At 43.3% G+C, this 19,519-nt stretch overlaps 1 protein-coding gene across 1 annotated transcript in view; it reads left to right on the top strand.

Moving 5' to 3' along the window:
- The window catches only part of chb (CLIP-associating protein), a 202,625-nt gene extending 183,409 nt beyond the window's left edge, over window positions 1-19,216 (top strand). Inside the window, exons 21-29 of the mRNA XM_080279799.1 lie at window positions 1,885-1,944; window positions 5,820-6,157; window positions 7,226-7,559; window positions 8,247-8,437; window positions 14,243-14,327; window positions 16,552-16,759; window positions 17,576-17,928; window positions 18,276-18,464; window positions 18,954-19,216. Of these exons, the coding sequence (XP_080135925.1) occupies window positions 1,885-1,944; window positions 5,820-6,157; window positions 7,226-7,559; window positions 8,247-8,437; window positions 14,243-14,327; window positions 16,552-16,759; window positions 17,576-17,928; window positions 18,276-18,464; window positions 18,954-19,157 (1,962 nt within the window). The 3' untranslated portion in view covers window positions 19,158-19,216. The remainder of the gene's footprint in view (window positions 1-1,884; window positions 1,945-5,819; window positions 6,158-7,225; window positions 7,560-8,246; window positions 8,438-14,242; window positions 14,328-16,551; window positions 16,760-17,575; window positions 17,929-18,275; window positions 18,465-18,953) is intronic.
- Window positions 19,217-19,519: the final 303 nt, after the last annotated feature.

The following is a 19,519-nucleotide window of genomic DNA, read 5'->3' as shown; positions in this document are numbered from 1 at the left end:
TCCTCTTCTGTGTTACATAAATCCTTCCAATATCACCATACTCTGCATAAAGCTCCCTAACACCTTTTCCTAAGTGATTTATTTTGTTTATTACACCTTACTGTCCTCTTCTGTGTTACATAAATCCTTCCAATATCACCATACTCTGCATAAAGCTCCCTAACACCTTTTCCTAAGTGATTTATTTTGTTTATTACACCTTACTGTCCTCTTCTGTGTTACATAAATCCTTCCAGTATCACCATACTCTGCATAAATAACATACAAAAGGATATTAACCTGCATATCCAAAAGTAAATCACTTAGGAAAAGGTGTTAGGGAGCTTTATGCGGTGTATGGTGATACTGGAAGGATTTATGTAACACGGAAGAGGACAGTAAGGTGTAATAAACAAAATAAATCACTTAGGAAAAGGTGTTAGGTGATACTGGAAGGATTTATGTAACACCGAAGGGACAGTAAGGTGTAATAAAAATAAATCACTCAGGAAAAGGTGTTAGGTGATTTTGGAAGGATTTATGTAACAGAAGAGGACAGTAAGGTGTAATAAGCAAAATAAATCACTCAGGAAAAGGTGTTAGGTGATATTGGAGGGATTTATGCAACACAGAGGAGGACAGTAGGGTGTAATAAAAATAAATGACTTAGGAAAAGGTGTTAAGGAGCTTCCCCCACCTGTGAGAATGATTTTTTTTTTTTTTGGCATACGATTGAATTTGCTATTCAAATTTTAAAATATATATTGTGGTTTTTGACATATAAGACACATCCCTATTTTGGCTATATGGAGAGTGAGAGACTAACTAGGAGAGGGTTTTGAGAGTAGGGCTGACGTGGAGAGGTATATGAGAGGGGGGGGGTGTAAGTCAGGGGGATGTAGAATGAGAGACTAACTAGGAGTGTAGTCCTCCCCAGCTATTGGTGGGGGTTATACACCAGCCTGCCCCCCACCACCAAAATGGAGGGATGGGGTGGAGAGGTATATGAGAGAGGGGGGTGTGAGTTGTGAGCAGGGCAGTGAAATGGCAGGGGACAGGGTGACTTGGAGGCGATTTGTTTGTGGCCACCCCAAACGGGATTGAGGCGTCTGGCAATAGATAGATAGATAGACTGTTAATTCTTGGCATTGTGTACAGAGCCACCATGACACCTGTACATGTACATTATGGCACAGTAATACTTCACAAAAACACAGTACAGCATGATGCACACCCCCTTCTGGCTACACTGTACTGTACAAGGTAACTGCACAATGTGTCCTGTGCTGCACAGTGCATGTCTATACAGATAACTGCACAGTTGTAGTGTACAGTACAGTATTTCCCACACATGAGCCTGTGACAAAAGCAGCAATTATCTTCATGTGACGTATGAAAATACCTCACCATAAATACCCTGGAACATGTGGCCCCGTCGCCATGGTTCACACGCTGCCTGTGGCCAAACATGACGCTGGAGGAAGGCAGCGCTGTGTGACGCGTACACGGCTGACAGTTCCTTAACACAGTGGGCGGTGGTTCACTCTGAATGATTTTAGGACAAACACTGAACTACCTCCCAATAAACTATGCAGTGTGTGTGTGGGGACGGAGGTGCATCTTGTGTGCCAAAAAACCTGCATCTTATTTCCAAAATTATCTGGGGAGGGGAAAAGAAAAAAGCATCATATGTCAAAAAAAAATAATTAAATGTCTTGTATGCCAAAAAAAAAATATATATATATGTCGTGAATGCCAAAATAAAAACAATAATTTTTGCCAACCCTCCCTGTGCGATTGGAACGTATTGGAGATTTTTTGAGTTTGCATTTTGAGTGTTTTTCTGAGTTTTTTTGTTTGTTTTTTGTGGCTTATCGATGTCTCTCTCTCTCGTTGCGCCCGTAGCTTTTCTGGTACGGATCACAACAGCGTATTCTCAAGGAGGTGTGGGAGCCAACTGCAAAGGTGAGAGTTGGAGTCTCCTTGGTTACTAGTAGAATTATTATTATTTTTTTTTTAGGAGTCTGCTGCAAAGGTGAGATTTGTATTTAACAGTTGATATTATTATTATTATTATTATTATTATTATTATTATTATTATTAGGAACGAACTGCAAAGGTGAGATTCATATTTAACAGTTGCTATTATTATTATTATTATTATTATTATTATTATTATTATTATTTTTATTATTAGGAATGAACTGCAAAGGTGAGAGTTTGGAGTCTCCTTGGTTACTATTAAAATTATTATTGTTAGTTTTAGGAGTCTGCTGCAAAGGTGAGATTCATATTTGTCCTCTACAGTCTCCTTGGTTATTATTATTATTATTATTATTAGGAATGAACGGGAAAGGTGAGATGTATAGTCTTCATGTTTATTATTATTATTGCCATTACCATTATTATTATTATTATTATTATTATTATTAGAAACCAACTGCAAAGGTGAAATTTTTGAGTCTGCGTGGGTACTATTATTATTATATTATAGTTATTATTATAATTAGGAGTCAACTGAAAAGGTGAGATTTATGATTATCCTCTACAGTCTCCTTGGTTACTATTATCATTATCATCATCATCATCATTATTATTATTATTATTATCATCATCATCATCATCATCATCATCGGCACCTCCTCTCCCACCTCAGGACAGGGTGAGGAGTAGCAACAGCCAGACAGCCCAAGTTTGCCCAGTCCATTGAGCCACACTTCCATTCACTCCACACACTTCCATTCACTCCACACACTTCCATTCACTCCACACACTTCCATTCACTCCACACACTTCCATTCACTGCACACACTTCCATTCACTCTACACACTTCCATTCACTGCACACACTTCCATTCACTCCTCACACTTCCATTCACTCCACACACTTCCATTCACTCCACACACTTCCATTCACTGCACACACTTCCATTCACTCTACACACTTCCATTCACTCCACACACTTCCATTCACTCCACACACTTCCATTCACTCCACACACTTCCATTCACTCCACACACTTCCATTCACTCTACACACTTCCACACACTTCCATTCACTCCACACACTTCCATTCACTCCACACACTTCCATTCACTCTACACACTTCCATTCACTCCACACACTTCCATTCACTCTACACACTTCCATTCACTCCACACACTTCCATTCACTCCACACACTTCCATTCACTCCACACACTTCCATTCACTCCACACACTTCCATTCACTCCACACACTTCCACACACTTCCATTCACTCCACACACTTCCATTCACTCCACACACTTCCATTCACTCCACACACTTCCATTCACTCCACACACTTCCATTCACTCCACACACTTCCATTCACTGCACACACTTCCATTCACTGCACACACTTCCATTCACTGCACACACTTCCATTCACTCCACACACTTCCATTCACTGCACACACTTCCATTCACTCCACACACTTCCATTCACTCCACACACTTCCATTCACTCCACACACTTCCATTCACTCCACACACTTCCATTCACTCCACACACTTCACACCCTCTCACTCCTGTCTTCACACAGTGCATATGCTACAATCATTGCCGCTTTCACCTTCTCAAACTTGAACTTGAAATACATACACCTTGGCTGACACATTTGTAGTCTCTCATTCCCCTCTGCCACACCTCATTCATCAACAAAGCAACTCCTTCCTTGCATCTTCCTCGCCCATTCATTCCCTATCTTACACATTTCACACCCTCCCACTCCTCCACTTCACACCCTTTCATCTTCGTTTCACACACTGCCATCACGGCATATCTCACACCCTTGAACATATTCACCACTTCCACCCTCTTGATCTCCTCATTCACACCTCTCACATTCCAATGGCCATTCGAATCTGCCCATTTGGTAGGGGCCCTGGGCAGGTATTGGGCCCTCCGAGGCTCTCTGAAACAACTATCTATCTATCTATCTCTCTATTGCCAGACGCCTCAATCCCGTTCAGGGTGGCCACAAACAAATAGCCTCCACGTCGCCCTGTCCCTCACCATTTCACTGCCCTGCTCCCAGCTCATACCCCCCTCTCTCATATACCTCTCCACTCCATCCCTCCATCTCATCCTCGGCCTCCCCCTCCCTCTCCCATACACTCTCCTCATCAGTCTCTCACCCTCCATCCTCTCCACATGGCCAAACCACCTCAGTGTATTCCTCCTAACGCATCCTATCGCATCCACATGCAACGACTGCCAAGTGATTTTGTATAGGGGAATCTGGGGGACACTTAACCCTGCCAGACACCCCGGTTATATGGTTACCACCCAGCGTAGTAAATGGTTTCCTGGGTAGGGGGAACCATTTGGCTTGTCACTCATGTAGAGATCATGTGGCATCTCTACATATGAGTGAGTGGATGATGAATTATCATTATTATTATTATTATTATTATTATTATTATTATTATTATTATCCATCCATCATCCAATCCTACATTGCCCCATGAGGAGTGTAGGAGCCCAGGGCTAGGCAAGTTGTTCCTGACATATAAGATGAGAGTGAAATTATTATTATTATCATCATTATTATTATTATTATTATTATTATGAGTCAGGTAAAATGGCTTATAGCACTATCTGATTGCCAGTCTCAAAAATCAATCTTTTTTTTTTTTTTTTTTTTTTTTTTTTTTTTTAAAGTATAATACAATATTGACTTTCTCGCTACATAGATCTCAAATACAGAATAGTTTTTATTTATGCATGTAATTGTAAGGCATCAGTGGGAGTATTCCATTTAGCACCAGTACATTCACAATATAAAGGAGTGTTGTGGTGTGGATGTGATAGGAAGCGTTATGAGGAACACACTGAGGTGGTTTGGCCATGTGGAGAGGATGGAGGGTGAGAGACTGATGAGGAGAGTGTATGTGAGTGAGGTGGAGGAGGGAAGAGGGAGGGGGAGGCCGAGGATGAGATGGAGGGATGGGGTGGAGAGGTATATGAGAGAAAGGGGTGTGAGTTGGGAGCAGGGCAGTGAAATGGCGGGGGACGGGGCGACGTGGAGGCGATTAGTTTGTGGCCACCCCGAATGGGATTGAGGCGTCTGGCAATAGATAGATAGATAGATAGTTTCACCCTGTTTGCATTAACCTTACCAGTGAATTCCAGTGCTTTGTGTTGTGCGTGTAGGTCACCTGAAACTTGTGTGAGTTTGTTAAATAAAGTATTAGGTAAGGAATCAACTTTAAACCACCATTTTGGTACATATAAATTAATAATAGTAAACCATCCTTCTTTAAAAAATACTCTGACAGACGGATTCCACTCCATTTTTCTCGTGAGGATTCTCGAGCAGCTCCAAGAGAATAAACTTTTTAATGTATGAGGTGGAGAATGAAGTGGAGAGCTGCAAGAGAGAGAGGAATGTAAGCTGGGGGCATGGACAGTGAGACTAACAAGGAGAGTGCATGTGAGGATGGAGGGGAGAGGGAGGGGGAGGCCAAGGATGAGATGGAGGGATGGAGTGGAGAGGTATATGAGAGAGGGGGGTGTGAGCTGGGAGCAGGGCAGTGAAATGGCAGGGGACAGGGTGACATGGAGGTGATTTGTTGTGGCCACCCCTTATGGGATTAAGGCGTCTGGCAATAGATAGACAGATAGAATGATGGTTTGTGGTGTTAATAATTAGCATCATTATCATCCTCGTCATTTCAAATACAAGACTTAACGACATCCTGAAAAGCGATTAGTGTAGTAAATTACCCTCATTTGATGTCAGGCATTAACGACCTGCTGTTAGTCTGTTTGTGGCATTGATAACTAGCGTCGTTAATCACCGTCACTCTTCCAGATGCAAGACGTCAATGATATCATCCTCAACTGTGCCTCCACACACTGGGGGGATCGCAAGGAGGGGTTGATGGCTCTCCAGGCCTTCCTCCGCGGCTCACACATGCTCACCGGCTCCGAGCTGAAGCGGGTGACGGAGATATTTACGAAGATGTTCATGGACGCGCATACGAAGGTGTTTACGATCTTTCTCGACACCCTGATGGAGTTGATTAAGGTCCACAATTCGGACTTATCGGACTGGCTCTATATTCTCCTCACTCGGCTCCTCAATAAACTGGGGTCGGACCTGCTCGGCTCAGTCCAGACCAAAATACACAAGACCCTGGACCTGGTGAGGTGCGTATTACCCTAACACATGTTCTGTAGTGGTTTATTTTGCTTATATTAGCCCAATACAGTAATCACTCCAATATCCGACGTAATAGAGCCATAGGTAGGTCCGGATATTGGTTTCGTCCGGATATTGGGCCCCAGCTTATGGACTTGTACTTATGGACCCTAACTCAGAGAAACACTTATACAACTCCCTCTGAACATGCATAGCACCTATTTAAGACCCAAATCACACCAATAAGGTACATAAATGACTGAAATAAATGCAAAAGAAAAATAAAATGAGGGTTTAGAAGTAGGTTCATACAATAATAAGCATTCTGGTGACCGGCTCCTGGACTGGTACTTATGGACTCTAACCTAGCCTAACTCAGAAAAACACCTTCCTACTGCACATGCATAGCTCCTAACACCCTATTCACACCAATAAAGGACATTAAAGAGTTAATTAAGGTAAGTATAGTATGGAAAAAAGTACAGTATGAAACATTCTTATGTCCGGATAGTGGGGATGTTCGGATATTGGGCGTCCGGATATTAGAGTGATTACTGTACTTGTTCCTTTTTGGTTTATTGTGTTTATATTAGTCTAACACCTGTTCTGTAGTGGTTTATTTTGTTTATATTATTCTAACACTTGTTCTGTAGTGGTTTATTATGTTTATGTTGGTCTTACACCTTTTCTGTGGTGGTTTATTTTGTTTATATTTGCCCAACACTAGTTCTGTAGTGGTTTATTTTATTTAAATTAGCCTAACATCTGTTCTGTAGTGGTTTATTTTGTTTATATTAGTCCAACACCTGTTCTGTAGTGGTTTATTTTGTTTATTGGTCTGGCACCCCTTTCTAAGTGGTTTGTTTTGTTTATATTAGCCTAACACCTCTTCCCAAGTGATTTATTTTGTTTATTACACCTTACTGTCCCCTTCTGTGTTACATAAATCCATCCACCATTGCCTAACACCTCTTCCTTATCGCTCTTCTTTCAGAGACTCGTTCCCATGTGACCACCAAATTCCTCCATCTCATCCTTGGTCTCTCCCTCACAATTCCTTATCATCTTTCTTTCAGAGACTCGTTCCCATGTGACCAGCAGTTCATCGTCATCATGCGCTTCCTCGTGGACCAAACCCAGACACCCAACTCGAAGGTCAAGGTTGCAACATTGACCTACCTGAAGTGTCTGGTGGATGTGATGGAGCGCGGTGACCTGACCTCCTCCCCTGACACCCCCATGGCCCTGGCGAAGATCCTGACCTGGACGGCTGATCAGAAGTTCCTTGACATCCGGCGTGCAGCGTCAGCGGCGTTTATTGCTATGTTTAATTGTAATATTACTGAGTTTACCGCGCTGCTGCAACAACTGCCCCCAGCCTGCCAGAGCACCGCATCACAGATTATACAGGTACGATATCTCTCTCTCTCTCTCTCTCTCTCTCTCTCTCTGCCTATTTATCAATCTGTCTCTCCATCTGTCTATCTAACATCAATATTATCAAGTTTACTGCGCTGCTACAACAACTGCCCCCAGCCTGCCAGAGCACTGCATCACAGATTATACAGGTATGATATCCCTCTCTCTCTCTCTCTCTCTCTCTAACTGTCTGTCTGTCTATCTACCATCTACCTATCTATCTATTTATCTGTCTGTCTATCTATTTGCTTATTTCTCTGTCTAATGTCTGTCTCTCCAACTGTCTATCTAACTCCAGTATTACTGAGTTTACTATCTACTACATGTGCAGTTTCTCTCTCTCTCTATCTACCTATCTGCCTATCTATCTGTCCATTTATCTATCTATCTGTCTGTCTCTCCATCTGTCTATCTAACATCAATATTATTGAGTTTGCCGCACTGCTTCAACAACTGCCCCCAGCCTGCCAGAGCACCACATCACAGATTATACAGGTATGGTCTATCTCCGTCTATCTCTGTATCTATCTATCAGCTATTTATCTATCTCTCTGTCTGTCTCTTTCACTGTCTCTGTCTGCCTCTCTAACTCCAATAGTACTGAGTTTACTGTCAATCTATCTATCTTTCTATCAACATATTTTCTTCATCAATTCGTTTCCTGTTTACCCGCCCCAGACGCACCTGAAACGAGCTTCGAGTTTGGATGCCTCGCCGTCGTCCCTGCCCCCCCGCACCCCCCCCAGCTCCGGAGGGACCCCAGTGCTGCAGAGCCCAAACACATCGCTTCCTCGTTCGCACCGACCATCGCGATACAACACCATTGACTTTGACGACACAGAAAACCTGAATCCAGAAGAGGTTTATAGGTGAGAGGCTGGATTTATTATTATTATTATTATTATCACCACCACTACTACTACTACTACTACTACTACTACTACTACTACTACTACTACTACTATTATTATTATTTATTATCACTGCTACTACTACTTCTGCTACCACTACTACCACTACTACTACTACTACTACTACTACTACACTACTATTACTAGTATTATTTTTATTATTATTATTATTATTATTATTCACTTGATGTAGTACTGCCTACTCCTTCCTTAGCCTTTATCATTCTTTTTCTGTTCCTGCCCTCCTCTCTTCCTATTTCTCACCATCATCCACTCACTTGATGTAGTGCTGCCTACTCCTTCCTTAGCCTTTATCATTCTTTTTCTGTTCCTGCCCTCCTCTCTTCCTATTTCTCACCATCATCCACTCACTTGATGTAGTGCTGCCTACTCCTTCCTTAGCCTTTATCATTCTTTTTCTGTTCCTGCCCTCCTCTCTTCCTATTTCTCACCATCATCCACTCACTTGATGTAGTGCTGCCTACTCCTTCCTTAGCCTTTATCATTCTTTTTCTGTGCCTGTCCTGCTCTCTTCCTATTTCTCACCATCATCCACTCACTTGATGTAGTACTGCCTACTTCTTCCTTAGCCTTTATCATTCTTTTTCTGTGCCTGTCCTCCTCTCTTCCTATTTCTCACCATCATCCACTCACTTGATGTAGTACTGCCTACTTCTTCCTTAGCCTTTATCATTCTTTTTCTGTGCCTGTCCTCCTCTCTTCCTATTTCTCACCATCATCCACTCACTTGATGTAGTGCTGCCTACTTCTTCCTTAGCCTTTATCATTCTTTTTCTGTGCCTGTCCTCCTCTCTTCCTATTTCTCACCATCATCCACTCACTTGATGTAGTGCTGCCTACTTCTTCCTTAGCCTTTATCATTCTTTTTCTGTGCCTGTCCTCCTCTCTTCCTATTTCTCACCATCATCCACTCACTTGATGTAGTGCTGCCTACTTCTTCCTTAGCCTTTATCATTCTTTTTCTGTGCCTGTCCTCCTCTCTTCCTATTTCTCACCATCATCCACTCACTTGATGTAGTGCTGCCTACTTCTTCCTTAGCCTTTATCATTCTTTTACTGTACCTGTCCTCCTCTCTTCCTATTTCTCACCATCATCCACTCACTTGATGTAGTGCTGCCTACTTCTTCCTTAGCCTTTATCATTCTTTTTCTGTACCTGTCCTCCTCTCTTCCTATTTCTCACCATCATCCACTCACTTGATGTAGTGCTGCCTACTTCTTCCTTAGCCTTTATCATTCTTTTTCTGTGCATGTCCTCCTCTCTTCCTATTTCTCACCATCATCCACTCACTTGATGTAGTGCTGCCTGCTTCTTCCTTAGCCTTTATCATTCTTTTTCTGTGCCTGTCCTCCTCTCTTCCTATTTCTCACCATCATCCACTCACTTGATGTAGTGCTGCCTACTTCATCCTTAGCCGTTATCATTCTTTTTCTGTACCTGTCCTCCTCTCTTCCTATTTCTCACCATCATCCACTCACTTGATGTAGTGCTGCCTACTTCTTCCTTAGCCTTTATCATTCTTTTTCTGTACCTGTCCTCCTCTCTTCCTATTTCTCACCATCATCCACTCACTTGATGTAGTGTTGCCTACTTCTTCCTTAGCCTTTATCATTCTTTTTCTGTACCTGTCCTCCTCTCTTCCTATTTCTCACCATCATCCACTCACTTGATGTAGTGCTGCCTACTTCTTCCTTAGCCTTTATCATTCTTTTTCTGTACCTGTCCTCCTCTCTTCCTATTTCTCACCATCATCCACTCACTTGATGTAGTGCTGCCTACTTCTTCCTTAGCCTTTATCATTCTTTTTCTGTTCCTGCCCTCCTCTCTTCCTATTTCTCACCATCATCCACTCACTTGATGTAGTGCTGCCTACTTCTTCCTTAGCCTTTATCATTCTTTTTCTGTGCCTGTCCTCCTCTCTTCCTATTTCTCACCATCATCCACTCACTTGATGTAGTGCTGCCTACTTCTTCCTTAGCCTGTATCATTCTTTTTCTGTGGCTGCCCTCCTCTCTTCCTATTTCTCACCATCATCCACTCACTTGATGTAGTGCTGCCTACTTCTTCCTTAGCCTTTATCATTCTTTTTCTGTGCCTGTCCTCCTCTCTTCCTATTTCTCACCATCATCCACTCACTTGATGTAGTGCTGCCTACTTCTTCCTTAGCCTGTATCATTCTTTTTCTGTTCCTGCCCTCCTCTCTTCCTATTTCTCACCATCATCCACTCACTTGATGTAGTGTTGCCTACTTCTTCCTTAGCCTTTATCATTCTTTTTCTGTGCCTGTCCTGCTCTCTTCCTATTTCTCACCATCATCCACTCACTTGATGTAGTGCTGCCTACTTCTTCCTTAGCCTTTATCATTCTTTTTCTGTGCCTGTCCTCCTCTCTTCCTATTTCTCCCATCTTTCCTGTCACTTCTTATTGCTTTTCTTTCCTTTACAGGTGGCTTTACATTGAGTGACAAGCCAAATGGTTTCCTGTAAGCCAAGAAACCATTTACAACGCTGGGTGGTAACCATATAACCAAACCATACGTGCTGCCTACGTGTCAACAAGTGGGTTGGTGGAGGGTTAGTGCCCCTCCCCGTAAAACAACTAAAACGGCCACCCCTTATGGGATTACGGCATCAGGCAATAGATAGATAGATAGATATTGGACGGATTATGGTGTGTGGTTGTAGGTAGATAGACAGATAGATAAATGGTGATATTGGAAGGATTATGGCATCAGGCAATAGATAGATAGATAGATATTGAAAGGATTATGGTGTCTGGTTGTAGGTAAATACAGGGTGGGCCAAGAAAGGTGTAATTCATTCACTTTACAATAATTTACTAATGAGACAAGGTAGTGAGAGCAGGGCAGTGACATGGCGGGGGACAGGGCGACATGGAGGTGATTTGTTTGTGGCCACCCTGTATGGGATTGAGGCGTCTGGCAATAGATAGACAGAATAGAGACAAGGTACACTAAAATTGACTATATTACGTGAAAGAATGACAAATAACAGTAAAGAAAGTCAAGGGGTGAAGTCTGTGCCACAAGAGGTAAATTTATATCAACACATTCATCTGGAGAGTGAAAGACTGACGAGGAGAGTGTATGTGAGTGAGGCGGAGGGGGGAAGAAGGAGGGGGAGGCTGAGGATGAGATGGAGGGATGGGGTGGAGAGGTATATGAGAAAGGGGGGTGTGAGTTGGGAGCAGGGCAGTGAAATGGCGGGGGACAGGACGACGTGGAGGCGATTTGTTTGTGGCCACCCCAAACGGGATTTAGGCTTCTGGCAATAGATAGATGGATAGACATTCTCCAACTGACCAGCGTCTTGTCTCAGGCACTCCTGGATCTGGAGAGTGACGTTGTTTATCACTCTAACACACTCGTCCTTCTTGATGGCTCTAACCCCTAACCACCGGCTGACGTGTAGAGCAGTCACGATTTTGGGCGCGGAGCAATGCTGGTTGACGTGTATAGCCGCAAGCGTGTTCTTGTCACCCTTTGAACTTTAACTTATCCCTACTCATCAACGGCACCACCTGGAGATGTGGCGATACTTGCATTGGAAAGAGGAAGAGTTGCTGAGTCTTATGTATCATTAACTTTTCCTCCAGCTGTTATAGTTTGGCAGATATTATTGTTTAAAGTAATGGTATTTTTTCCCGTCATGGATATCCCCCGTAGGGAGGAGCGTGCAACATCGGAAAACCCGCAGCGTGTAGGAGTTAATCTTGGTGGTGATGGCCGGCTTCATCAGCAATGGATTGGAGACGATTCTCTTAGACATGGCCCTTCAAGAACCCCCACAGGAGAAGCTCTGGGGGGTTCAGATATGGTGAATGTGGGGCGCACTCGGGTTCGCGACGCCTGCTGGTCAGTCGGTCAAGGAATTTCTCGTCCAGCCACTCCGTCGTGATGTTTGCTGTATGTGGAGTTGCTTCATCCTGTTGCAACCATTGCTCATCCCTGTTCACACCACGGCAAGTTCCACGTCCCCTCCAGACCTTGTTAAGCACCACAATGTAACGTTCTTTCGTGACCATGACTTCATTGTTGTCGTTGTCCTCAAACCAGAATGGCCCGATTATGCCATGCTTTGACATGGCCACCCAGGCTGTGCATTTGACTAAGTGCAGGGGCCTCTGAAGCACTTCATCTGGGGACTGTGTGCCTCAAAACACATTGTTCCTCCTGTTGACATGGCCTGAAAGCAGAAAGTGGACCTCGTCACTAAACCAAACATTGTCGAGAAAGTCAGGGTCCTCTCTAATCTCGTCGAACCACTGGCACATCACAACACGTTTGTGCATGTCAGCTGCTGTGAGTTGTTTGATCTGGATTCTGTGTGGGTAAAGATCAAGGTCCTCGAGCAAGAGTCTTCGCAAAGTGGAACAGGAAATTCCCATCTCTTGGCTGCACCTTCGAGTGGACTTCTTTGGGCTCCTTCCAACTGAATCTCTCACGGCATTGACATTTTCTGGAGTTCTCAGAGTCACCTTCGCGGCATTAGCAGGTCTGACACTCTCGTTCAGGTTGTTTACTGTTCCCCTCGCCTAAACTTGTCCACCCACTGAAAGATTTGGCCCTTCTGTGGGTAGTTGTTGAAGTTAAGCCTCCTGCGGTATTTTCTTGGAATGTTTTGTACGATTTTGTCTCTAGGTAGTGACACCCATCCATCCATCCATCATCCAATCCTGTGTTGCCCCATGAGGAGCGTAGGAGGCCGGGGCTAGGCAAGTTGGTGCTGGCATTTAAGATGAGAGTGAAGGAAGATACACAGAACATTCTTTGCTGAGTTGTCCAAAATATTTCTCACATGATTTCCAGTTGTCAACGTGTCCTGCGTCTGAACCTGAAACAGAAAAAGAAAAGTGTAAATATTCTCAGATTTAAAAAGCGATATGTGGGTTCCAGCTTTCATGGCCCAGATAGATAGAGATTGGATAGATAGACATTGGAAGGATTATGGTGTGTGGTTGTAGGTAGGCTTGATAGATAGATAGATGGTGATATTGAGAGGATTAGGGTGTCTGGTGGTAGATAGATCAATACAAGGGTCTGGCTATAGGTAGATAGATAGATAGATAGGTAGGTAGATAGATAGATATATATATTACTGTAACAACCATCTTTGCCTCACTTGGACCTTTCTTCCCTCCATTATCCAGACAGGCTTCACTATACAGGTAAGTCTGACAGGAATTTTATTATTATTATTATTATTATTATTACTGTTATCATTATTATTATTATTGTTATTGTTATTATTACTATTATTATTATTATTATTATTATTACTATTATTGTTGTTATTATTATTATTATTATTATTATTTAGTCTTCAACACGTCTATAATGTCTGCCGAGAGTTTGATCTGTCTGTCTGTCTGTCTGTCCTATTTCATTTACCATCCTTGTTTGTGTTTGTCTGTCTTTCTGTCCGTGTGTCTGTGTATTCGAGTGTTTCTGTGTGTGCTTGCTAACCCAGGAACTGCTGCCAGAGATCAAGCAGCAGGGAGGGGGGATGAAGTCATAGAGTGTGTCCTGAGGAGGGGAAAGAGGAGGAGGAGGATATGGGTGAAGATGATGATGATGATGATGAGGAGGAGGAGGAGGAAGAAGAGGATATAGATGATGATGATGATGACAGTGATAATAATAATGATGATGATGATGAGAATAATAATAATAGTAATAATAATAATAATAATAATAATAATTTCTTTTTTTCCGTTTTCAGAAGTTTGAAACGCACAACCGCCGAAATTCAAAATTATAGTTTTGATCTGGAGAGTTTGGAGAAGCACAGAGACTCCACATCACAGGTAAGGCTATATCTATCTGTCTATGTATCTATCTGTCTGTCTATCTATGTGTCTGCCTGTTTATTAAGTTATCTGTCTACCAACCTCTGTCTGTCTTCCTGTCTTTCTAACTATCTTTCTGTTTGTGTGTCTGTCTATCTTTATATCTTTGTCTTTGTCTATCTGTCAGTCTATCTATGTATCTATCTGTCTATCTATCTGTGTGCCTTTATTCATATATCTGCCTACCTGTCTATCTGTTTGTGTGTGTGTCTGTCTATACCTGCTTGTCTATCTATCTATATCTCTTCCTGTATCTCTCTCTCTCTATCTGTCTACCTATTTGTCTATCTATCTTTATCTGTCTCTCTGTGTCTGTCAGTCTATCTTTATCTGTCTCTGTCTCTCAGTCTATCTATAACACTGTCTGTCTGTCTGTGTCCTTCCTTTCTCCCTTCCCTCCTTCCTTCCTTCCCTCCCTCCCTCCCTCCCTCCCTCCCTCCTTTCTTTTTCTTCCTTCCTTCCTTCCTTCTTTCCTTCCTTCCTTCCCTTCTTCCCTCCCTCCCTCCCTCCTTTCTTTTTCTTCCCTCCTTCCTTCTTTCCTTCCTTCCTTCTCTCCCTCCCTCCCTCCTTTCTTTTTCTTCCTTCCTTCTTTTCTTTCATTCTTTCTTTCTTTCTCATTCTTTCATTCTTCCTTCCTTCCCTCCGTCCTTCCTTCCTTCTCGTGTTAGTTTCTCTCCATTTATTGTAAAGTGTTGAGAGGATGAAGAACTATGTATATAAATGTATGGATGTGTAAAAACATATAAATATTCAGTATAGCCATGGCCATATATATATAAACGTCACACTATGCGGTATACAGTGGGCGCGTATGACCTCCAGCTTCCCCCGCCCCACCACCCGCTCTCTGTTCCAGCGCTCCCTCAGCCTGCACATCCAGCACTGGGTACCATGTCATTATCAGCGTACCATTAACACCATAATACTCGTTGATAAGATGGCTGTGTAGAATATTATGTGTATTAAGGTGGAGGACGTCACACCCACAGAGCCTTCACTAGTTCATACTGCAAAAACAACAGCAACAGGAAAAACAAGAGCAATGAGAAGTACATTATGAATACTGTAATAACAAGAGAACAGCCTTAAGGTTTTGGAAGCTGGCAGCTGTTTGGTTTTGCAGGTGTATTCATCAGTAATGTGAAATTATTATTATTTGAAGGTTTATGATAACCATTTCTGATGATAAGATTGCCCTAGTAGAGTTTTCTAAAGGCCAAGTGTGCAGTGCTACCTCCACAAACAAAGGGAGGGTGGCTGAGACAGGACAACACACTGCTAATGTACTCATCCATACACACACATTTGTATCTTAGCCCCAAGGAGAGAAGGGACAGATCCTCACTGCACCACACCACATGAGGGTCAACTACACAGTGCAATCAGCAACATCCATAATAGGGCCCGACAGCAGAGCTGTCCACCCGTGTGGCGGGTGGACACAGTCTGGCTGCACTGTGGGGTGGTACTACCACGCTGCGGCCAGGGTGTGTAGGAAGAAGTCTGCCACTGTGTTCCCTGGGTGAGGGATACACAGTTTGAGCAATGCTATCACCAAAAATAATTATTGTAACCCTTATAATAAAATTATATTACATACATAAGTACTGATGGATGTACACAGACAGCCAGTCAGCTGGCAGCTTTCCAAAGCTGTTCTTTTTTCAGATAAGCTTTAATTTGGTGTAATAAGGTGGAGGCCGTCACACCCACAGCGCTTCACAGACTGCAGTGTAATACAATATAGTGCAGACTGCAAATACAACAACAGCAAGAACAACAAGATGTACAAAAGATACATTATGAATACTGTAATATAATAATAATAATAACAGAAACAATACAGTCTTACAAACAAACCCAGGACAAGGGAACTTAAGGTGATAATAACAATAAGGGAGATAATAAAAGTAATACTAGAAATAATAATAATAATAATGGCAGTAATAATAATAATAATAATAATAAAAATAATAACCGGTACAGTATAATAAGGTGAAAAGATGATGATGATGAAGATGAAGAAAATGATGATGATGATGGTGGTGAACATAATAGTGGTGATGATGAAGATAAAGGTAATGATGATGATGATGACAATAATAATAAAAATGATGAGTATTAAAAAAAAATAATAACTACAACATTCTCTCTCTCTCTCTCTCTTTCCGCGACCCCAAAGGACTCGGGTATCAGCCAGCTCTCAGCGGGAGGCGGAGACACGCGCAACAACGAACTAGCGGAGGACAGCAAGCCCTCGGAGGACACGAACGGCATTCTCTCCGGCAGGTCGTCCAGTGTCTCGTCGCCTACCCACCGGCAACTTTCCCTGATGTCCGACTCCTCCCGTAACGGATTGGACACCCTCACTGACGATGATTTGGGTAGAGGTACCAGTTTGAATTGGGCTTCGTTTTTTTGAGTTCCCATATATTTTTTTTGAGTTGCTGGCATGGTAGGGGGTAGAGATATATTGATTTGTTTTTATTTTTATTATTATTATTATTTTTACGTCGCCACAGTGGTGTAGTGGAGAGAGACATTGAGTTTTTTTGAGGGTTTGGGTTCGTAATTTTGAGTTTGTGTGTGTGTGTGTATTTGAGTATGTGAGTGTGTGTGTGTGTGTGGATTTGTGTATATTTGAGTATGTATGTGTGTGTGTGTGTGTGTGTGTGTGGAAGGATGTAAATGTTTATGTGAGTGGGCTTGTTGAGAATGTTTTGATGTTGAGTGTGTGTGTGTGTGTGTGTGTATGTGTATATTTGAGTATGTATGTGTGTGTGTGTGTGTGTGTGTGTGTGTGTGGAAGGATGTAAACGTGTATGTGAGTGGGCTTGTTGAGAATGTTTTGATGTGTGTGTGTGTGTGTGTGTGTGTGTGTGTGTGTTGCCTCCATGTTTTATTATGTATTTCTTTTTAGTTCCTTTGTTTTTTCCTGCATGGTATAGATGTTTTTAGAAATTTGTAATGGACAGTATTATTATTATTATTATTATTATTATTATTATTATTATTAAATGTCATGACCAACTCCTCCACCTAACTCCACATCCACACCACAATACTACTTCACTTCCTCATTTGTCAGTCTGTCTCTCCACATCCACATCCACACAACACTCCTTCACTTCCTCATTTATCTGTCTCTCCACATCCACATCATCTCCACTCCTCCATGATAGACAATTTAATCTATTACCAACCAGGAGACGGCCAGGAGAGTGATGCGGAGGTCATGGCTGCTGTTATCTCCGAACTGGGCAACACAGACGAGGGGCGTGGGGCTGAGAAACGCGCGGCCCTAACCAGCTTAATCCGGCTGGCTCGAACGGGGTCAACGCTGGTGTGGAACGAGAATTTCCGAGCCGTCCTGCGCCTCCTCCTCGAGTGCTTGACCTGTGAGGATGGGGGTCAGAGGTCACTAGTTCTGTCTGTCCTTACCGAGATGATGCGACGCAGTCCGCTAGTCCACCACTTCCTTAGCTTCTCGGAGCTGATTATCCTAAGGGTGCTCAACTCACACGCTGATAAGGAGAAAGAGGTCCTTAGGGCTGCATCGGTAAGTGTGCCAACCATCCACTCACTTGATGTAGTCCAAAGTTTTACATGCATACCATCCTGTCACCTGATGTAATGCTGCTGTCTTGAGTATTAGCCATCCTCATACTGATAGACAAGGAGGTCCTTAGGCCAGCTTCAGTAAGTGATACAACCATCCACTCACATGATGTGGTTCCAGAGTTTGGTATATTAGCCATTCACTCACATGATATACTTGTTACAGAGTGTGTGTCTGTGTCTGTGTCTGTGTGTATGGTGTGTGTATTAAGTCATTGTAGATGTGTGTGCGTGTGTCTTTATTTTTCTTCCAGTACTCGTTGCCTACTCTTTTCCTATTCATTCCAGATGTGTGCAGGTACGGTGGCGGAGATACTGCCCCCTGAGGTGGTGATTCGTGTGCTGAAGCCGCTGATTCAGATGGCCGAGTATCCAGTGAATCAGGCGGCCATTAAGATGTTGAATAAGCTGGTCGAGGCGCACCAACCCTCCATTGTTGCTGCTGCCCTGCCTGAGATTATGCCAGGACTGATTAAGGTGAGAGGGAGAGAGAGAGAGAGAGAGAGAGGGGGAGATGGAGAGACAGACAGACAGACAGAAAGATATGAGTGCAGAGAGAGAAAAAGAGAGGGGGGAGGGGAGATGGAGAGACAGACAGAAAGATATAGTGCAGAGAGAGAAAAAGAGAGAGGGGGGGAGAGATGGAGAGACAGACAGACAGAAAGATATGAGTGCAGAGAGAGAGAGAGAAAAAGAGAGAGGGGGGGGAGATGGAAAGACAGACAGACAGAAAGAAAGATATGAGTGCAGAGAGAGAGAATGTGGGTGTGTAGTGTGGTATGCAAATGTGTGTGTGTGTGTGTGTGTGTGTGTGTGTGTGTGAGTGAGTGAGTGTTTGAGAGAGAGAGAGGGGAGAGGCTAGAAATGTGTATGGGTGTGTATGTTTGTGTGTGTGAGAGTGTATGTGTATGTGTGTGAGTCTGTGTGTGTGTATATGTATTTCCTAACTCTCTTTCTCTCTCCCAGGCGTACGACAATCGTGAGTCATGCGTACGCAAGGCCTCGGTGTTCTGCATGGTGGCGCTACACAACGCCGTGGGGGAGGAGGCCATGAGACCGCACCTGGAGGCTCTCACTGGCTCCAAACTCAAACTCCTTAACCTCTACATCAAGCGAGCTGAGACGCAGAACTCCGGAGCATCGTCCCCTAAATCTGACCCCCCCATGTAGTGCACGGCCAGGCTGGGCAGGCGGGGAAGTGACTGGAAGTGAAATGAGGGGAAAGGAAGGGAGGGGAAGTGACTGGAAGTGAAATGAAAGGAAGGGAAGGGAGGGGAAGTGTGTTGAGATGAAGGGAAGTGATATAAACGAATTTCGGAGCATCGTCCCCCCAATTCGACCTCCCTATGTAGTGCGCGGCTAGGCTGGGCAGGCAGGGAAGTGACTGGAAGTGAGAGGAAGGGACAGGAAGTGAAGTGACATAAGGGGAAGTGAGATACGAGGAAGGGAAGGGAGGAGAAAGGAGCTGAGATGAAGGGAAGTGAGATAAACGAATTTCGGAGCATCGTACCCATAAATCCAACCCCCGTATG

The sequence above is a fragment of the Coenobita brevimanus genome, chromosome 9 (assembly GCF_032717465.1).
Source record: "Coenobita brevimanus isolate Jiangsu-jjx chromosome 9, ASM3271746v2, whole genome shotgun sequence".
NCBI classification, from domain to species: domain Eukaryota; kingdom Metazoa; phylum Arthropoda; class Malacostraca; order Decapoda; family Coenobitidae; genus Coenobita; species Coenobita brevimanus.
This window is presented reverse-complemented; position numbering and strand designations above follow the sequence as displayed.